General features: G+C 49.0%; 1 protein-coding gene across 1 annotated transcript in view; it reads right to left on the bottom strand.

Moving 5' to 3' along the window:
• Positions 1-16,613: 16,613 nt before the first annotated feature.
• The window catches only part of LOC142802972 (uncharacterized), a 69,493-nt gene continuing 65,671 nt past the window's right edge, over positions 16,614-20,435 (bottom strand). Inside the window, exon 22 of the mRNA XM_075888062.1 lies at positions 16,614-16,798. Within this exon, the coding sequence (XP_075744177.1) occupies positions 16,693-16,798 (106 nt within the window). The 3' untranslated portion in view covers positions 16,614-16,692. The remainder of the gene's footprint in view (positions 16,799-20,435) is intronic.

Below are 20,435 nucleotides of genomic sequence, written 5' to 3'. Positions count from 1 at the left end.
CGAGGCCTACCGCCTGAGACACCAACCACTGACGCAGCGACTATGACTTCGACACAAGATCCCATGCAAGCTCCGACACCTTCCACGCCGATCTACTGCACCGCCCAGAACCCGCTCATGCCTAGCCCCTTTCGCGGAGAGCAGCATGAAGATGTTGACGACTGGCTGAGTGAGTTCGAACGCGTCGCAGCGATCAATTACTGGGGTGATGCCGTGAAGCTCCGGAACGTGTACACTTGCCTAAATGACGGTACCAAGACGTGGTTTTTGAACAGGGATGATGTTCTGACATCTTGGCGCGAGTTCCAGCGTCGCCTCCTGGAAACCTATAGAGTCCCGACCGCCGTGAACGGGCGGAGCGTGCACTACAATCACGCATCCAGATGCCCAACGAGACCGTCTCGATGTACGTCGAGGACATGACACGGCTTTTCAAGCGAGCGGATCCTGCTATGGCAAAAGAAAAAAAGTTGCGCCACCTCATGCGTGGTGTGAAGGAACAACTTTTTGCTGGTTTGGTGCGTAGTCCCCCCAAAAGTGTTGCTGAGTTCCTCACTGAAACGGCAACAATGGAGCGAGCACTGCACCAACGGTCTGCCCAGTTTGACCGTCAAGTGAAGGCTGCCTCAACTCCCGAAATTTTCGCCATCCCTGGGAGCAAGAGCTCCGAATGGATTCGCGAGATCATTCGATCTGTCGTCCGGGAAGAAATGGAAAAGATGTACGGGACAAGGCAAATCGATGTTGGTTCTATCACCAGTGTCATACGCGACGAGGTCCAGCAGGTGCTGCACGCCCATCGTTTTCCGCCCACCTCGGTTGATCCGGAAACGGCTCCTGTGTCTACTGACAGTCGCCGTCGTACGTACGCGGAAGCCTTGCGATCTGCCACTCCTCTTTCGGGCCAAGGAGTCCCGATACAGCCAGTGCCACACGTCCCGATCCAGACAGTGCCGCAAGTCCCGATCCAGACAATGCCATACGTTCCGATTCAGACAATGATCCTTCAGTCGCGATTCAGTCAGCGCGCGCTGATTTGGACATCGATAGTCGCCGTGCACCGACGCGCAAGTCTGATCTCTGGCGTACGCCAGACAGACGACCCCTCTGCTATCATTGCGGTGAGGCTGGTCACATTTACCGCGAATGCCCATACCGGCAACTTGGACTGCGCGGATTTTCCGTCAATTCCCCTCGTCCCCGAATGGGTCAAAGGCCAAGGGATATCGAAGAGTACCTCGCGCAACAGCGTGCACCCTTTACACGACGGCAATCGCGGTCACCATCTCCGAGGAGACCCGCAGCCACTGGGCCACGTTTCGGGGTGACGGCACGGGAACGCTCCCCGAGCCCTCGTCGGGAAAACTGAAGGCAGCGGCCATCGGGGGCAAAGTCGCTGGGACTCAAAGTGCGGAAGACCTCCCATCGACGCTTGCACGCAACGCCGAAGGCATTTCGTCAGAGAATAATCGCAGTGCCGAAGAAACACCGACATCCGCATCTGAACCTAGTGACCGCGTGTCACTCGACATACCTGTGCTGGTTGACGGTCTTCAGGTCAGTGCATTGGTAGACACTGGTGCAGACTATTCGAACATCAGCGGGAGGCTAGCGAAAGATCTCAGGAAAGTGATCACGCCGTGGAATGGAACGTGAATTCGAACAGCCGGAGAACACGCTGTAACACCGCTGGGTCGCTGTACCGCAAGAGTGAAAATTCGTGCGTCAACGTTTGTGCTCAGCTGCCTCGTTCTTCGCGACTGTTCGCGTCAGCTGATTATCGGCATGGACTTCCTTCGGGAATACGGTGCCATCATAAATCTCCGTGAGCGCATCGTGACCTTCTCGATTCAAGGCGCAACAGATCGAGACGCTGATAACTGCCGTAGACTTGCGCTGCGCGTTGCTGACGATAGTGTGACACTGCCACCTCGAGCAACTGTTCCCATCGAAGTCACTTGTGAAGACTTCCAAGACGGCGACGTGGTGGCTGAAAGCAACTTATCACTTCTGCTGCTCCAAGGTGTATGCGCCGCCCGAAGTGTTGTGCGCGTCCGTGACGGACAGTCAACGATACTAGCTACGAACTTCAATTACGAGCACCGGCATCTTTTCCGCGGAACCACCCTAGCTTATGGATAACCTGTTGCCGACGCCACGGAGTGCTTCGCGTCCGAGGAAGCGCATGAGGATGAGGAATTTGAGACCGCATGGACATTAATTCGACGCTGTCAGACGAGAGAACGGCTGCACTTCACGACCTTTTAAGGGAGTTTAGATCTTGCTTCGCCTCTTCTTCTAAAGTCCGTCAAACACACCTCACGAAGCATCGAATTATTACCGACGATGACGTCCGCCCCATCCGGCAGCAGCCTTATCGCGTTTCTGCCAAAGAACGCGAGGCTATTCAGACACAAGTAAAAGAGATGCTCGATGACGGTATTATTCAACCATCCAGCAGCACTTGGTCCTCGCCAGTCGTTCTAGTGAAGAAAAAAGACGGAACGCTGCGATTCTGTATTGACTACAGGAAGCTTAATAGCGTCACAAAAAAGGACGTCTACCCGCTTCCACGGGTCGACGACTCCCTCGACAGGTTACGACGTGTGAAGTATTTTTCGTCCATCGATCTAAAGAGTGGCTATTGGCAAATTCAAGTGGATGAAAGAGACCGAGAAAAAACCGCTTTTGTGACTCCAGACGGACTTTACGAATTCCGAGTTCTTCCCTTCGGCCTGTGTTCTGCACCAGCCACTTTTCAGAGGATGATGGACACAGTTCTCACTGGCTTGAAGTGGCAAAGCTGCCTTGTCTACCTCGATGATGTGGTCATCATTTCCGAGAGCTTTGAAGAACAACTGAAGCATCTGAGAAAGGTTCTGGAAGCCATTTGTACAGCTGAACTCGCGCTGAAACCCCAAAAATGCCATTTCAGCTATGAAGAGCTGAAATTTCTGGGACATGTCATTAGTGCGGATGGAGTGCGACCTGATCCAGACAACACTGCTGCTGTCGCCACCTTCCCTGTCCCATCAGATAAAAGAGCAGTACGCCGTTTTCTCGGCTTGTGCGCGTATTATCGCCGATTTATCACCAACTTCTCTAAGATAGCTGAACCTCTTACGCGACTCACCCGAGATGACGTACGCTTTACTTGGGGCGCAGAACAATATACAGCGTTCACAGAGTTACGACAGAGAATGCAAACAGCCCCTGTTCTTGCCCATTTTGATGAGGACGCTGCTACAGAAATTCATACAGATGCCAGCAACGTCAGACTTGGCGCTATCCTTGTAACGACACGGCGGCGTTGAGCATGTCATAGCTTACGCCAGTCGTACTCTTTCTTGAGCTGAGACCAACTATTCTACGTCAGAAAAAGAATGCCTCGCAGTCTTGTGGGCGACGACCAAATTTCGGCCTTACCTCTACGGTCGTCCCTTCAAAGTGGTGACTGACCACCACTCGCTCTGCTGGCTGGCAAATCTCAGAGATCAATCCGGCCGTCTCGCACGGTGGAGTTTGCGTTTGCAGGAGTTTGATATTACAATTGTGTACAGGTCAGGGCGCAAACACGAAGACGCCGACGCGCTTTCTCGAGCACCTGTGGGGAACGCTGTCAGGGGCTCCGAAGATGAAGATGCCTTTCTCGGAGCAGTTAGTGACTCCGAATTTATGTCAAAGCAGCGGGCAGACGATGAATTACGCCCAGTAATTGATTTCCTGGAAGGCCGCAACTCTCAGGTCCCTCAACACATTGCTATCGAACTGCCTTCTTTTTGTCTAAGAAGAGGCATTCTTTGCAAGAAAAACGCCCGTGGTAGCGACAAAGCCTTCCTACTCGTTGTTCCTACCGACATGCGTGATGAAATCCTCCTTGCGTGCCACGACGAGCCCACGTCAGGACATTTGGGCTATTCGCGAACTCTCGCCCGAGTACGCCAACAGTATTACTGGCCGCGACTATCAACTAGTGTACATCGATATGTGAAAGGCTGCCGTGAGTGCCAGCGCCGCAAGACTCCGCCTGTGAGACCCGCGGGCCTGCTCCAGCCGATCGCACCACCACGGACACCATTTGACCTCGTGGGAATGGACCTTCTCGGGCCCTTCCCTTTGTCGTCCTCTGGGAACAAATGGATTATAGTTGCGACAGATTATCTTACGCATTATGCTGAAACAAAAGCGTTACCCCGTGGCACGGCCTCTGAAGTCGCGCAGTTGTTCGTGCACCAAATCGTCCTACGGCATGGTGCCCCGTCATGCGTGATTACGGACAGAGGGACGTCGTTTAGAGCACGAATGATGGAGGACATTTTTAAACTGAGCTGCACAAGTCATCGAAATACAACGGCTTATCATCCGCAATCCAATGGACTGACAGAGAGGCTTAACAAGACCATAGCGGACATGCTTTCAATGTACGTGGACGTACAACATAAAACCTGGGACGAGATTCTTCCATACATCACGTTCGCTTATAATACGGCAACGCAAGAAACAACGCGATTTCCGCCTTTCCGACTTGTTTACGTACGCAACGTGCGAACCATGCTCGATGCTATGCTTCCGTGCGACCAAAGCAATGAACTTGCTCAAGATGCTGAGCAATACACTCAATACGCCGAAGAAGCTCGTCAGCTAGCTCGCATAAACACCAGTCACCAACAAGATGCAGACGCACGACGTTACAACCTCCGCCATCGAAATGTCACCTACCACCCTGGGGACCGAGTGTGGGTGTGGATCCCTGTCCGGCGACCAGGCTTATCCGAAAAGCTCCTAAGTCGTTATTTTGGACTGTACAAGGTTTTTAGACGAATCACAGAACTTACCTACGAGGTATTTCCGGACGGCGCAGCGTCTTCTCGTCGACAGCTTCGGCCCGAAACCGTGCATGTCGTTCGGCTGAAGCATTACTTCACACAGTATCCCTTGTGGTTTCACGTGTTACGACATGCCGTGACATTGCGTTGCTGCTGTTGTTTGTGTTCTCCTGTGTTGTTATGCCTTTTCTTTTTTGCGCTTGGCGCAAGCGTCGGTGAAACTTCCTCATTTGCGCTGTGAGTAGTGGCACTCTCCCTCTTTTGGTTCTCTATATCTGCGTGTGTATACCTTCATTTTTTTATTTACGAGCATCAAGTCGATGCTTTCAAAGGGGGGGGGGGACTATTGCCACATGGTTTGCTTGGGTGAGATCGAAGAGTGGAAGAACACAAAGACAATCTCTCTGAGCCGCTGCTTGAGTAGTCGACTAAACGAGCCCATTTTTATCAAGTTTGTCGAGAGTAACGTGACAATATATTTACGCCCGCCAGAATTCACTTACTCTCAACACCGATGCTCTACACTCCGCGCCTCGCACGTGGTGCCTCGCGAGTTGGGTCAGCCGGCGCCATTGAAAAATATTTCGTCCATGCGTGTTGTTGTGGTCGTCGCTGTGTCACTCATGGCTGAAGAACACAAAATGTGCGCTCACGAGGCAAGGAAGCACAAGAACTTTCACACACGGGCATGAACACAGCCAACAAAACAACTAAAAGCACAATGTGGCCAGCGTCACTAGCAGCATCGCTACAATTAGCAAATTCGTTTTTATTTGAATATATTTTTATGGTTTGTTAGCCTCTTAGCTCCTTAATAGCGTTTTTTTGTAAAAACCCCATAACGAGGATTCAAAAAAAATCAATAGAGATAAAATTAGAATACTTTTCCAAAAATCAAACAGCGCTAGCTGAGCCCCCTCGCGCCAACTGTTACAACTTTTTCATTGCCGTGTAGCACTGCCACAACTCCTTCTCCGTCGAACCACCTAGGGGAGATTTACGTTGACGGTGTTCAACGGAGTTTAGTGGTGGCCGTGCGACAGGGGTATCATACCCCGTCCCCTTCGCTCGCTCCTCCACTCTCCTCGCTCGCTGCAGCTGCACGCGCACCCCTCTCTCTCGCGCGCCCGCCTTCTCTCTCAGTCTCCCGTCGAGAGCGGGTTGTGCGATGGATGTCCCGGAGGCAACGCTACCATCAATAACGAATGCAGTACAACCGAATGCCAGCACTGCACCCATCGTTGGAGGTGACGGTACCGCGGTGGTTTCGCCGACGTTGGAAGACAAGGCGGCGCTGCGAAGGGCTCGGGATACCGAACGTAAGCGGGCGAAGCGTGCAGCGGATGCCGAACTGCGTGCTCGCGAGGCCGAGGACAAGCGGGCGAAGCGTGCAGAGGATGCCGAACTTCGCGCTCGCGATGCCGAGGACAAGCGGGCGAAGCGCGCAGCGGATGGTGAACTGCGCGCTCGCGAGGCCGAGATGAGGCGTCAGCATCGAGCCGCGAACGCGGCCCAAGAAGCGGAACGACAACGCAAGCGTCAGGCGGAGAAAGGCGATGAAGGCCGGCGTCAAGACGCCGCTCGCAATCGTCAACGGCGAGTGGACGTTCCCGAAAGCCGTTCCAGCCTGTGAACGTGCCGCGCGGGAGAGGATGCGAGCCCTGGACATTGCTCGTCCGGACGCGTCGTGAAGTGTAAATAAATAATACTTCGTATATAATGTATCTGTACAAATGCTTCATGACAAACAACACTTAAATTCATTAATTACACTTTAATCATCATCATCAGTAATAAAACTTCCAAGCATTTCCCCGAGGGTGAACACGGTTAAGTGCGAAGGCACGGGGTGATGCTATGAGGGGGAGTAAAGTTAAAATCCGTTAGCATTCGCCAGTGAGTTAACGTAAACTCCCCCATGTGATCAAACTGCGATTCCCAGGAACCATTACACCATAAAGGCACCTGTGTGATTAATAAATATTATAGTGCGAACTAATAAATACCCCTCATAGCATCCCCCCGTGCATTCGCACTTAACCATGTTCACCCTCGGGGACATGCTTGGGAATTTTTTACCATATTTATATTGTAGGCCTTTTCGAGCTATGAGCGACCATCATTCGCTATGCTGGCTGTTTAATCTGAAGGACCCGTCACCCTTGTACACGGCTTGCAAGATGGAGCCTGCGATTACTGGAGTATGTTACCACGCTTGTGTATGAGTGTAGTCGCACGCACAATGATTATGCTTGTCACGCGCTCCGATTAGACTAGCTGCTTCTACTTCAATCGAGAACGGAAAGGATTTTGCTTTCTTGCAAGGTGTGACAACATCAAAGATGGCCCATCATCAGCAATCCCACCCTGCTGATCAAGTACCTACTTACAAGGGCAGATTGTCGATGTTCCACGCTTGAGCTTTTGCCCGCGGCTTGTCTGCGTTCGTCCTACGAAACAACGTCCTGTATAAAAGGAGCTTTGACAACTATACAGCGACATTCATGATTGTTGTCCCCTCACTTCGGTGACCAGGGATTTTGGAGGGTTGCCATGAAGACCCATAAGCTGGACATTTAGGAGTATGGAGAACGTTAGTACGCATCCGCACTGGCCGAAGTTGCTCAGGTCTGTACGACACTATGTTAGAACTTGCCAGGACTGCCAAAGACGTGAAACCCCACTGTTAGAACCAGCAGGTCTCCTTCAACCGATGGAACCACCAGATGCCCCATTCATACAAGTGGGAACGGACTTAATGGGACCATTTCCTACATCTTCAAGGGGGAAGCGGTGAATAATAGTTACGACCGACTATCTAACATGATATGCCAAGACAGTGTTTCTTGTTAGAGGATCAGCCGTTGAAGTAGCCGAAAGCTTCATTTACAGCATCGTGCTGTGATATAGAGCTCCAATAGTGTTGATCACTGACCGAAGAGCTGCATTTACGGCTGACCTAACGAAGTCTATTATGAAATTGACGCACACGAGTCATGGGAAAGCCACGGCATATCATTTAGAAGCGAATCGTCTTACCGAACGACTGAACAAAACTCTGGCTGATATTTTGTCGATGTACGTATGTATAGAAAACCATACATGGGATAAAATATTACCCTGAGCAACATTTGCCTATAATACTGCGATGCAAGATACAACCCAGATGACGCCAATCGAACCTGTTTTTGGCCGGATGTTAAGCACACCTTTAAACGCAATGTCACCTATTGACGAGATGTCTGAAAGTGACTATGACGTCAGCAACTATATACCATCAGCAGAAGAATCAGAACAGCTGGCACGATTCCGTATTCTCCGGCGGCGGAAAACCGATACGCATCGATACAATCTGTGACGAAGGGACGTCCAGTACGCACCAGGAGACAGAGTATGGGTGTGGATTCCTGTACGGATGCGTAACCTATCAGAAAAACTGCTTCACCGCTATGTCGCTGTACAGTACTACAGAGTGCTCCGCCACGTCAGCTCACTGAACTACGAAGTCATTGCAGAGGGACAAAATAGTTGATTATGACGGTGGTATCACACAACCTGTGCATGTCGCAGAATGAAACTGAATTACGACAGGCAATAAATCATCGAAGACACAACAGTGTTCGACGGTAACTGCATCCACAAAGAGGTGTTATAAATGGCCGCCATGCAACCAGTTTCCAGTTGGAAATGAGAATCGGGACGATGCACTTTCGAAAGGGGGGCCATGACGTAATGTTACTTCAAGTTAAGTGCACTGGCTCATCCATATGCCCTCCGTATGATTTGCGGCACGCGTGCCAGCTGGATCCATGTGCGCGTGACCCTTGCAGGATACAGAAGGTCCTAGAGGGAAAAGAAGTTCTTGGGACTGCTGGGTAATTTCGTTCTAGTTGTTTTATGTACAAGTTCCCAGTACCGACGCTCGTTTATTATAAGTGTCCTTTCAAATGTGCGTTGCAATATCTTAGTGGTGTGAGCTGCGTCACGCCTCAAATAGCAGCACGTCGAAAATAAAGATGTAACTTTCATATTTCACGTTGAAAATTCGGGCGCTACACTGGAATTACATTCTCGTACTGGCGGTAAGATGCACGCGATTTTGCTCTGTAGTCTTCGCTTCAATGCATAAAAATGCTTTCGCCAGACATTGTATCCCCAACCAAGTTTGCAACGAGTCCTAGAAATGCCACTCTTTCAGCTTTCGCTGAGAATTGTACTTTCCACACAGGCCTGGTAATTGTCTATTTTTGATTTTCCTCGTATAGTTGTCTATTATGAAACAGTGCATTTGCTTCGACTAAGGCAACAGCTGGTCTCTTGGTGACCTGTTTGACACGTTTCCTTTTTGCCAGAGCCCTGAAGCCCTCCGGCTTTCAGTGCAAGTACAACGACTTCACCAGTCTGATGCAAGATGCTTTTACAGCCGTCGTCCTTCTGTTCGCCTCGTGTTGGCCAGTTGTAAAATGGTGGCAACCCCAAACGTTTGCAGGTGATTCTATTCCTTGGCTGGGGTGCCTGGCAGCGGCACTCGCGGTTAAACTAGAACCTATGTCTTTCCGTGCCCTGGTGTACTCCTTGGGTTAATTTTTTCATAACACTTACCCAGTTGTTCTTGGAGTTCACATAGAAAGGAGCGCTTTGTTGAGATTCCCTCCACCAGGTTCCTATAGACGTCGGCTGCTCCCAATAAAACCTTCTACTTTTTCAATGAACTCATTCGACTGATCTTCATTAATTTTGAGACAATTGATTGGCCCCTACATTCAGTTATGCTTCCATATCATATGCATCCACTGCAGCTTTGACCATGCAGCTACACCATTGGTTTCATATCGTCTGAATATTCAGGAAATTGCAAGTGGCTGTTCTTCACCAGGACATGCTGCTTAATATATATATATATATATATATATATATATATATATATATATATATATATATATATATGTGTGTGTGTGTGTGTGTGTGTGTGTGTGTGTATATATATATATATTGTGAGAATCCATTGGACGTCATCTTCCTGTTCTGTCAATAACCATCATCAGTCTTCGCCCCGTTCCTCTTCATCATCGGCGCCATCTTGCTGTTGCTTGAATAAATCGTCAGCTGAACCGTTGTATTTCAAGTGGTGGAAGGTGCTTCCCGATCTCTTCGACCTCTCTCCATCCAAAGCCAGCTCCTGAAGCTCCGTTTGGGACGTCGCTTACGCCAGCAGAACACCATGGCACAAGAGCAAGCCCGACCGAACCACCCGCCGGCGCAACCACCAGCCGCCAACCCTAACCCGGTCAACGACCCCCCTCGAGAGCCTCCAATCTTCTCCGGTCTGCCTAGCGAAGATGTCGAAGACTGGCTCGACAACTATGACCGTGTAGGTGTCTACAACAACTGGAACGAGGTATCGAAATTAGCACGCGTCCAGTTTTTCGTCTCTCAGGTTGCCAAGACGTGGTTCCTAAATCTAGAGAGCGACTTCCGCGATTGGCCTTCCTTCAAAGGCCAGCTCCGACGCATTTTCGGCACACCGACCGTCCGTTCAGAAGTTGCTCGCAAGAAACTGGCAGAACGCGTTCAACATTGCGGTGAGTCCTACACTTCCTATATTGAGGATGTGCTTGCACTTTGCCGCCGTATCGACGACACCATGTCAGAAGGTGATGGTGTCCGGCACCTTCTGAAGGGTATCGGACCTACCGCTTTCAACGCCCTCGTCGCGCACAACCCTTCGATGATTTCCGACGTCGTCTCTGTATGCCAGCGTCTTGATACCTTGCAGTCAATCCGCCTGCGACCCGAATTCTCTGAGAACCCCCTGGCAAACAGTATAGAGCTCCGATCCATCATTCGAGCCATAATTCGGGAGGAATTGCAAGCCTACAGTTTACCTCCTTCTAACAACGTTCCCGCTCAACCCGCCTCTAGCGATCTGCGTGGCATTATTAGGGAAGAAATTTCAGCGTTTCAAAGCACCAACCGTGCTCCACCATGCCCCCAACCCGCTTCGTATGCACAGATCACTTCAATGCAACCCTCGTCGTCTCAAGTACCACCACCTGTGCCTGATCATGAACATCTCGCACCTCTAGTCGCCCGTCCACCGAACCCAACCTACCATTCTTCCTGGCGGGCCCCATGGCCTATTTGCTACTACTGTGGAATTCGAGGACACATTTCCCGAGTCTGTCGACGTCGGCAGCAAGATGAACGGCATGGTTATGCCGCTTTTGAACGAGACGACACATGTGCTCGAGGTTACTACCGTTATGCCGACAGTCGTTCCAACCACCGATCACCGTCTCCTGTGCGCATTTCCAACACGACCAACAATACACGTGCATCCCGACCATGCTCCCCATCGCCACTCCGACACACTGTTTCACCACTTCGGCCTGTCTCTCAACTGGCTGCCCAGCGATTGGAAAATTAAACAGTGCAGTTTTTGGAGGGAAAACTGCATCACGGCGAAATGACCCAAGTCCTCCTAAACGACCGTCAAACATGTTATTGGTAACTGTGCAAGGTGTGTGGATGTTGGCTTTGGTGGACACGGGAGCAACTATTTCAGTTATGCGTGCCGACTTGTGTTCTCGATTGCGAAAAGTGAAGACACCCTACCTTGCATCATCTTTGATTGGGGCCAATGGAGCAATAATTAGACCATCGGCCAAATGTACAGCGCGTGTCTTCATTGATGGTATTCGTCATCACATCACCTTCGCTGTCTTAATTTCATGTGCTCATGAGCTAATTTTAGGTTGGGGCTTTCTCTTATCTGCATTAATTTCTTGCTGTCAACGTGTAATCAAAATGACAGAGACAGATCACTGCAGCGAACGCGTCGACGAAAAACCATTGCGTTTCTTTACAGCTTCCGAATCCATACTGCTCCCGGGTCAGGAGCAACTTATCACCATCACTTCTCCGAATATTGCCAATGGTGACGTCCTTATCACCCCTTCCAGCAGCTGTCTAGCTCGCGGCGTTGTAGTCCCCTCCAGCCTGGTGCGGTTCAAAGACAGTGCTGCAATAATCCTTGGCCTGAACCCTACCCCAGAGCCTGTCCCCCTACCCCAGGGTTCTGCAGTGTCATGTTATGTGGATACCCAACCGGTATCTTTGGTCGCTTGAAGCTTTGACAGCTCAGCCACAACAGGCCCAGTCTGTTACTTCCTCCTCCTTTGCTCCCGGGATAAATCCTGACCTTTCTGCTTCTCAACGTGAGGTGTTGCTAAATTTGCTAACGAAACACCAGGCCTCCTTCGACGCCAATGTTTCGGCACTAGGACAGACCACAGTTGTGCATCATCGCATCGACACTGACGGTCAGACTGTTGTACGCCGTCGTCCCTACCGAGTCTCCTTGGCCGAGTGCAAAATCATCGAGGAGAACGTGACCGATATGCTAAAAAGAAACATCATACGATCCTCTACCAGTTCTTGATCATCACCCGTTGTGTTGGTACAAAAGAAAGATGGATCGGTACGATTTTGTGTTAATTACCGCGCGCAGAACAAGATTACCCGAAAGGATGCATATCCGATGCCCCGTATAGATGATGCACTTGACTCATTGCAAGGCACCCAATACTTCTCCACCCTTGACTTTCGGTCCGGGTATTGGCAAATACCAATGGACGAAGCAGACAAAGAAAAGACCGCCTTTTCTACGCCGGACGGTCTTTACGAGTTTAACGTAATGCTATTTGGCCTATGTAATGCTCCCGCCGCATTTGAAAGGATGATCGACACTGTTCTTCGTGGCCTCAAGTAGAAAAATTGTCTATGCTACCTCGATGATATCGTCGTGTTTTCTTCCACTTTTGCTGATCACCTGCAACGCCTAGATCAAGTGCTCACATGTCTCTCCAATGCTGGACTTCAACTAAACACAAAGAAGTGCCATTTTGGCAACACAGCTATATAAGTTCTAGGACATCTCATTAGTGAAGATGGCATCCAGCCCAATCCTGACAAAATTTCCGCAGTCCTCAACTTTCCGCGACCCTTTCGCTCAAAAGAACTACGCAGTTCCCTTGGACTCGCATCGTACTTTCGCCGCTTCATTCGCAACTTTGCCATTATTGCCGCTCCTCTCCACAAGCTCCTTGCCAGTACCGGTTCCTTCGATTGGAATGATCAATGCGAAGCCTCATTTCAAGAACTCAAGCAGGCACTGACATCCCCACCGGTGCTTGGTTATTTCGATGACAGGGCACCTACGATAATACACACTGACGCCAGTGGACAAGGAATCGGCGCCGTATTCCTCCAGCGTGACCATGCCTTTCGCGAGAACGTTGTCGCGTATGCAAGCCGCACTCTGACCTCTGCAGAGAAGAGGTACTCGATAACCGAACAAGAATGCTTGGCTGTTGTCTGGTCCATCCAAAAATTTCGTCTGTACCTACATGATCGACATTTTACTTTTGTGAGAGACCACCATGCTCTTTGCTGGTTGGCCACAATCAAAAACTTGTCGGAACGACTTGGCCGCTGGATTCTCCGATTACAATCTTATGACTTTGACATCATCTACAAGACCGGAAGACAACATCAACATGCCGACGCTTTGTCACGATGCCCTTTGCCGCAGTTTTCGGTGCACGTTACATCCCCTTGTCAAATTGGCTATACGGAGGACGCCTCGTCGATATCAGCCATTTCTTCCCTCCCTTCATCCAACCGTCCGTCAGTACTTACTACTCACCAGCGAGCCGATTCTTACTGCACTGACATCATCGGTCGACTTACCGGTGCTTCATCTTCCCCTAATGCCAGGCGGCGGAAACAACTCCGACTATTCAAGTTGGAGGACGATGTGATATATCGATACATTTTCCACCCGGAAGGCCACCGATGGGTTCCTGTCGTACCACGCACACTACGCACTGAAGTTCTGCGCGCTTCCCACGATGACCCGACGTCAGGAAACTTGGGTTACTACAAAACATACGAGCGCATCCGCAGTCGATTCTTCTGGCCAAGTCTTTCCACGACGGTAGCGAAATATATTGCCTCGTGAGCACTTTGCCAACACCGCAAGTGGCCCACAACTGCTCCAGTCGGGACCCTACAACCACTTCCTAGTCCATCAGAGCCGTTCTCTGTCGTCAGAATTGACCTCTTCGGGCCCCTCCCAACTACATCAGGCGGCAAGAGATGGATCGTCACCGCCGTTGATCATTTGACCCGGTGTGCTGAGACGGCCTCGATCACTTCAGGAACTGCTTCGGAAGTAGCAACTTTCTTCTTGAATGCTATTTACCTACGTCACGGAGCTTCTCGTGTTCTGTTGAGCGACCGGAAAAAGGCATTTCCTTCAAGCACGCTCAGTGAAGTTCTTCAAGCATCAAAAACAGTTCATAAAACAACATCTAGCTATCACCCGCAAACCAATGGTTTAACGGAAAGATTTCATCGCACGCTGTGTGACATGCTGTACATGTATATCCGACCGGACCATCGCAATAGGGATGCCATACTTCCCTTTGTCAAGTATGCATATAATACGTCAGTTCAACGAACCACAGGCTATTCTCCATTTTTTCCTTGTATACGGACGCCAACCGACATCACCACTCGACATTTCATTCTTTTCTGGCCACGTCAACTCTTCACCATTCGTTTCCGACCAGTTTCTGTCCCGTGTTGCTCGATGCCGTCGTCTTGCCCGTGTGAACACCGAAGCTAGCCAAGAAGATCGCAAACATTGTTACGATGCCACTCACCACGTCCTTCTCTACCGCCCTGACGACGATGTATTTCTGTGGACTCCTGCGTGAACGCCTGGCTTATGCGAGAAGCTTGAGTCACGCTATCTTGGCCCCTACAATGTTGTCGAACAGACCTCACCGGTGAGCTACCTTGTCACACCTGTTCATGTCCCCGCTGACCAACGCTGCCGCGGGACAGAGATTGTGCACGTTTCGCGTCTCAAGCCCTATAGTATACGTTCCCCAGCGTAGTTCGCGGCCAGGCTGGCCGCTTCCGTCGACGGGGGAAATTAGTGTGAGAATTCATTGGACGTCATCTTCCTCATCTGTCAATAACCATCATCAGTCTTCGACCCGTTCCTCTTCATCATCAGCGCCATCTTGCTGTTGCTTGAATAAAAAGTCAGCTGAACCGTTGTATTTCAGTGAGTGAGTGAGTGAGTGAGTGAGTGAGTGAGTGTGTGCGTGTGCGTGTGTGTGCGCGCGTGTGTGCGTGTGTGTGTGTGTGTGTGTGTGTGTGTGTGTGTGTGTGTGTGTGTGTGTGTGTTATGCGTATCCTAAGTAGAAGTACTACAAGAAAACACACAGTTTTGTTTTTCCCAAAGCTTGGCAGCGCAAGATCGACGGGGACAAGAAGAAACACAAAAATACAGACAGAGCGCTAACACGCAACTCAGCTTCATTCAGAAGTCTCGCACGCAGGCGCAATGCGTATCACATTCTACAACGTTAATCAGAATCGGCAGAGCAATATATATTCCGTATCCCAGCCAAGCTTTTAACACCAGTTCTTCCTTACTGTGCAGCACAAGACAGGGGTCGCTAATGAAATCACCCTCTTTCTTTAGCGCATGCAGAACGTATTTCCTTCTCAGTCAATTTCTCTTAAATAAAATTCGGGGTTTAAAATCCCAAAACCACCATATGATTATGAGAGATGCCATAGTGGAGGACTGCGGAAACTTCGACCACCTAGGGTTCTTTAACGTGCAGTCGATGTCACTTAAAAAATATCGACAACTGATTTTTTTTTTCGACCCAGTTTTCCGGCGCTACAGAAATTTTACCCTTCGTAGCTGCAGTACTTTCTTTCGAAAACTTGTAGTTATCTTATAAGCAGTAATGTTTGTCTGAAAGGCTCTGAACATTGTTGTTCCTTTTTGTCCCGCAACGCAGAAAACTGATAGCGATGCCGGTAGCCTTTCTAGTGACTTGCGCATGCTGTCGTTATTCTGCTTTTGCAGGAGTTCCTGTATCTATGCCTAACCATGCTTATTCTTAGCTTTACAACTACTTCTCAAAATAACGAGCTTCATATATGTGGCTTTATATATATGTGGCTTCATAATATATGTAGCTTCATATAGCTTCTCCGTACTTGTACCACGTTGCGCGCCTGTGTCGTGGACTCGTGGACGGCTTGTCCCGTCCTCGTTACTCTCTCGACACACGAATCAAGCCAAGTCACCGAAAACGTCACGTAGCAAATGTGCGGCCGTTCCAAGTAGCGGCACACGTCATTTCTGCGATAAAGTGTAGGTAGAAAAACAATGTCGCTCCAAAATCTTGGCGACCTGGGAACTGCGCGCTTGGTTCCATGAGCCCGCAGAAAAGTTGTTGAAGACGCGCGCTGACGAGCATGAGATCATTACGTCATGCGAAAGCAGCGCCTATTTAACGCGTACTACTAACGCGGGCTTATATCTACAGTTTCATGGAGTGCTATCTTTTACTAGAACAAAGTGAACAATATTTAAATACTAACAAGAAATTGTTAGAACACTAATCTACAGTCACGTGACAAGGCACATCGAATAATCGAAGTTTCTGCCACCAGGCAAAAACTTCAATTATTTTCACGAGAAAAACAGGATCGGTTTGAGTAACTCTGAGGAACAATCATTACATCCGTGCAGTCATCTCATTCCATCACCTGGGCAGTTATTGGCCCTTTAGAAAATAGCAGTGAGAAACATACTACAGGAGCACTAAGCAAAGGAAATCGCAACACAACTGACGCACAGCTCTCCGAAACGAGGAAGCAAGTTGCATGGTTTTCACAATAAGAGTAACGTTCTCAGTTTTTGCCTATAATGCGAAATAGTTTTATTGAAGATGTCCAGGTGGTGCTGCTTTGGCGCCGAGCGACTGGACTAGTAAGGGTGACACGGTTTAAAATGATCGATCACGTACTTGTCGGAACCTGTGCAGTTGAAGATATCGCGGAATTTCTCCCAGGTCTGAATAAGGTACATCAACCTGCATTGGCAGAAAAATGAAAAAAAAAACTAAGAACCCATAGCCATATACATCGGGAAAATAGGGCTTAGCGAAGTTTTACGCCTGCGTCTCTTATGAAATAAATTTTTTCTACCTTTTTTCCAGCCTTTCATTTTTTCATTTTCGTCCGCACCAGTGGAACAGTGGCTACATTACTCTGCTGCTGACCTGAACGCCACCGGTTCCATGCTGGCCGCGGCGGTTGCATTGAAATGAAGGCGAAGTGGTGGAGACCCGTGCAGTTTCAGTGCACCTTAAAAGAACAGCTGATGTTGAAACAACGCCTCCTGAAAAAATTATGCCTGGAACGTGAGCCGCGATCGCGCTGCTTTGTCATACAATTTTACCCTCTTTTATCCTCTAATTTTACCCTCCTACGGAGGCGAGCATCTCTGACGGCCGCCCTCAGCGAACACAGCTCTCACAGTTGCCCCCGAGGAGCCGTGATGTCACGTGAAAGAGCGGTACGGTAATGCCACGTGACTGAGTGGTACGGAGGCGAGCGGCCTCACACGGCGGCCGGTCACAACACGCGGCAGGATGCATGGCCTCCGAGATAACATGCTGGCAGGAAGCTCCCAATTGAAAAGAGGGCGACGTTCCAGGCATAGCTTTTCTAGGAGGCGTTGGTTGAAACTTCAGGAAGCCTCCACTACGGCTTCTCTCATAATCGGATCGTGGTTTTGAGATGTACAACCCCAGATATTATTCTTTCTGCACCTTTCTTTCTTTGGCATTGCATAATGAAGCCTGCTGAGAATTGATTCTTCGTCAACGTGCTTAGCAGCGCAACACTTCAATTGCCACAGGCAACAACAAAGGACAAACATTCCATGCGCGTCGGCAGTGGGGTGCAAAAGGGTCTAACAACGCAGCCAGGGTTCGTCGTTGGAATATGATCGACTAAAATTACAACTTATTATTTACATGTGTCAGAGGGTTTGTTGTGGGTCTGGCATCTAGTACTGGACAACTGATCATTCATTTAAACAACTTGTTCCATGACGTATTGTCCTTTTAGGGGGCGTTACGACATGGACCGTTGTTCTCACCTGCTTTATACCGACCCCGCTTGCTGCGTAGTGCTTTCATATGCAGTAGGATTTTGACGACATCCTTGGAATCAACCTGGGAGCCCTATCTATCTATCTATCTATCTATCTATCTATCTATCTATCTATCTATCTATCTATCTATCTATCTATCTATCTATCTATCTATCTATCTATCTATCTATCTATCTATCTATCTATCTATCTATCTATCTATCTATCTATCTATCTATCTATCTATCTATCTATCTATCTATCTATCTATCTATCTATCTATCTATCTATCTATCTATCTATCTATCTATCTATCTATCTATCTATCTATCTATCTATCTATCTATCTATCTATCTATCTATCTATCTATCTATCTATCTATCTATCTATCTATCTATCTATCTATCTATCTATCTATCTATCTATCTATCTATCTATCTATCTATCTATCTATCTATCTATCTATCTATCTATCTATCTATCTATCTAGAAGCCTACCACTTTTAGCTCTCCTGGCCGTTTCGATAATGATATCGATACCAAACTTGGTATGGCATCACATAACTGTATGAAGAACATATTTAACTAGTCATAACATGAAAATTATGACATATCTGTCATGAATGTCATGATTTACATTTCATGGTATTACAACTCTTGCGGTGGTTTCGTTCACATGGCATGTTGCAAAACTGGTATGGTATGGCATGATTACATGGCGAACACAAGTGACAGACCCTAACATGAAAATCATGACATGCGTGTCATGTTACAACATGACTACATGCAACGCTCATAAAGCGCTCGCGGCCGTTTCGCTAGCGTCACATATACCCAATTTGGTAATACAGTACGTGCATAGACCACGAAGGTATGTGACTGGTGCAAACATGATAATCATGAGGTGCGTGACATGTAACAAACTGACTACATGCCACGTCATAGTACGCTGGCGGCCACTGGCGGCCACGCTCATGGTGCGCTGGCGGCCGGTGCGCAGGCACCGTTCCTGCCATATACTCGCAGGAGCGCGCCGCACTGCGTGGCTTTGACGCATGTGTGTTACAGTGAGTCCGGCATCCTTCCGTCATGAAAAGAGGGAGACGCAGCGTTGTCTGGGTAACGCATCGGTGCGAAATGCAGCCTGTCGCATTTCGCGCTGGTTGCCATCTGGCCGTGCCGACGGACGCTGGTCGCGCCTAGAGTCAGACTATGGAGTGCTCGCGTTTTGCTAACGTAGCGTCGCTGTGCCCAGCGTGCGCGCGCGTCATCGCTACATTGGAGTATATTGGGTCCTTCATGATGCGCTCGCAGCCGTTTTGCTGGCTTCACAAATACCAAACCAGGTGTTACTTGACGTCGATGGATGACGAAATATACGACTGGTGCAAACATGATAATCCTGACACGCTTGTCATGTAAGATCATGACAACATACCACGCTCATAGCTTGCTCGCGGCCATTTCGCTAGCTTTACACATACTAAATTTGGTATCACGTGACGTGAATAGGTGACGAAGCTAAACGACACATCCAAACATGATAATCATGGCACGGAAGTCATGTAAGGCATCATTTCCCTCCACGTCGTAGCCTTGTGCTGATTTTAAACTGACATTTCAACATTTATCATTCGTGCTTCGCATATCTATTCCCATTGTAGGTGGGATCAGCCATTTTTTTGCAATATCAATAATGCTGACAGATTCGCAGACTTCACAGACTAACACGCTCTGGTCCCGCCCTGCTATATTGGCAGCGTGTCCCACCCATTCCACACACCGTCTATTATTTCTGCCGGTCATGCCGCGGCAATGAAAAGAAAGCTGCCTATGCTGGATACCCCATACTTCACCCTTTGGTACGCACCACCCTGCAATAAGTGCTGTTGACGCCCTTGTACAAACATCATTGAAGTGCTGCAACGCTCTATGGCAAGTGACCACGATGAGAAATCAGACCCGTATCAAAAACGGCTGATAGCCGACAAGGACATGATAGAGACCAGGGGAGTAGGCAGAAATATCTTGCGGACGGGGGGGGGGGGGGACCTTTTTTGGTGGGAGAAGGAGGGTGCACCCTTGAAATGCTCATTTACATGGGGGGGGGGGGCAAATGCCCGATGTGTTACGCCCTGCCTTATGCCACTGATCGAGATAGCATGAATCACTATACAAATACTCATGTGATCAGCGCGAACGCCTCCTAGGGCCGTATTTATGTACGTCGAGGATCAGCTTATCTTCAGACATTTATTCGTGTAACGCGTGTAAATTTAAAAGAAGGCACGTAGAATGACACGGTTTCAAGGCACACGCGCCGATAGCGATCGCTGCATGAGAATGTGCATACATGCACTACGACTGTGGAAACATTTTGTGGTTATAAATATGGTGCTATACTACCATCTGAACACTTAACAAGGAGTATTTAAAAGAGCAGTAATACAACATATTAGAGCATCTTAAGCGAAGGCTTCCATGTAAACATGTGTATAAGAGTGGCTGCAATAAAGCAATACTACCGCCTCAAGGATTACCAAAGAGCATTTAGTGAAGAGTTGTGAGC

The sequence above is a fragment of the Rhipicephalus microplus genome, chromosome 3 (assembly GCF_043290135.1).
Source record: "Rhipicephalus microplus isolate Deutch F79 chromosome 3, USDA_Rmic, whole genome shotgun sequence".
Lineage (NCBI taxonomy): Eukaryota > Metazoa > Arthropoda > Arachnida > Ixodida > Ixodidae > Rhipicephalus > Rhipicephalus microplus.
Note: the sequence above shows the minus strand (reverse complement) of the source record. Positions and strands in the feature narration are given on the sequence as shown.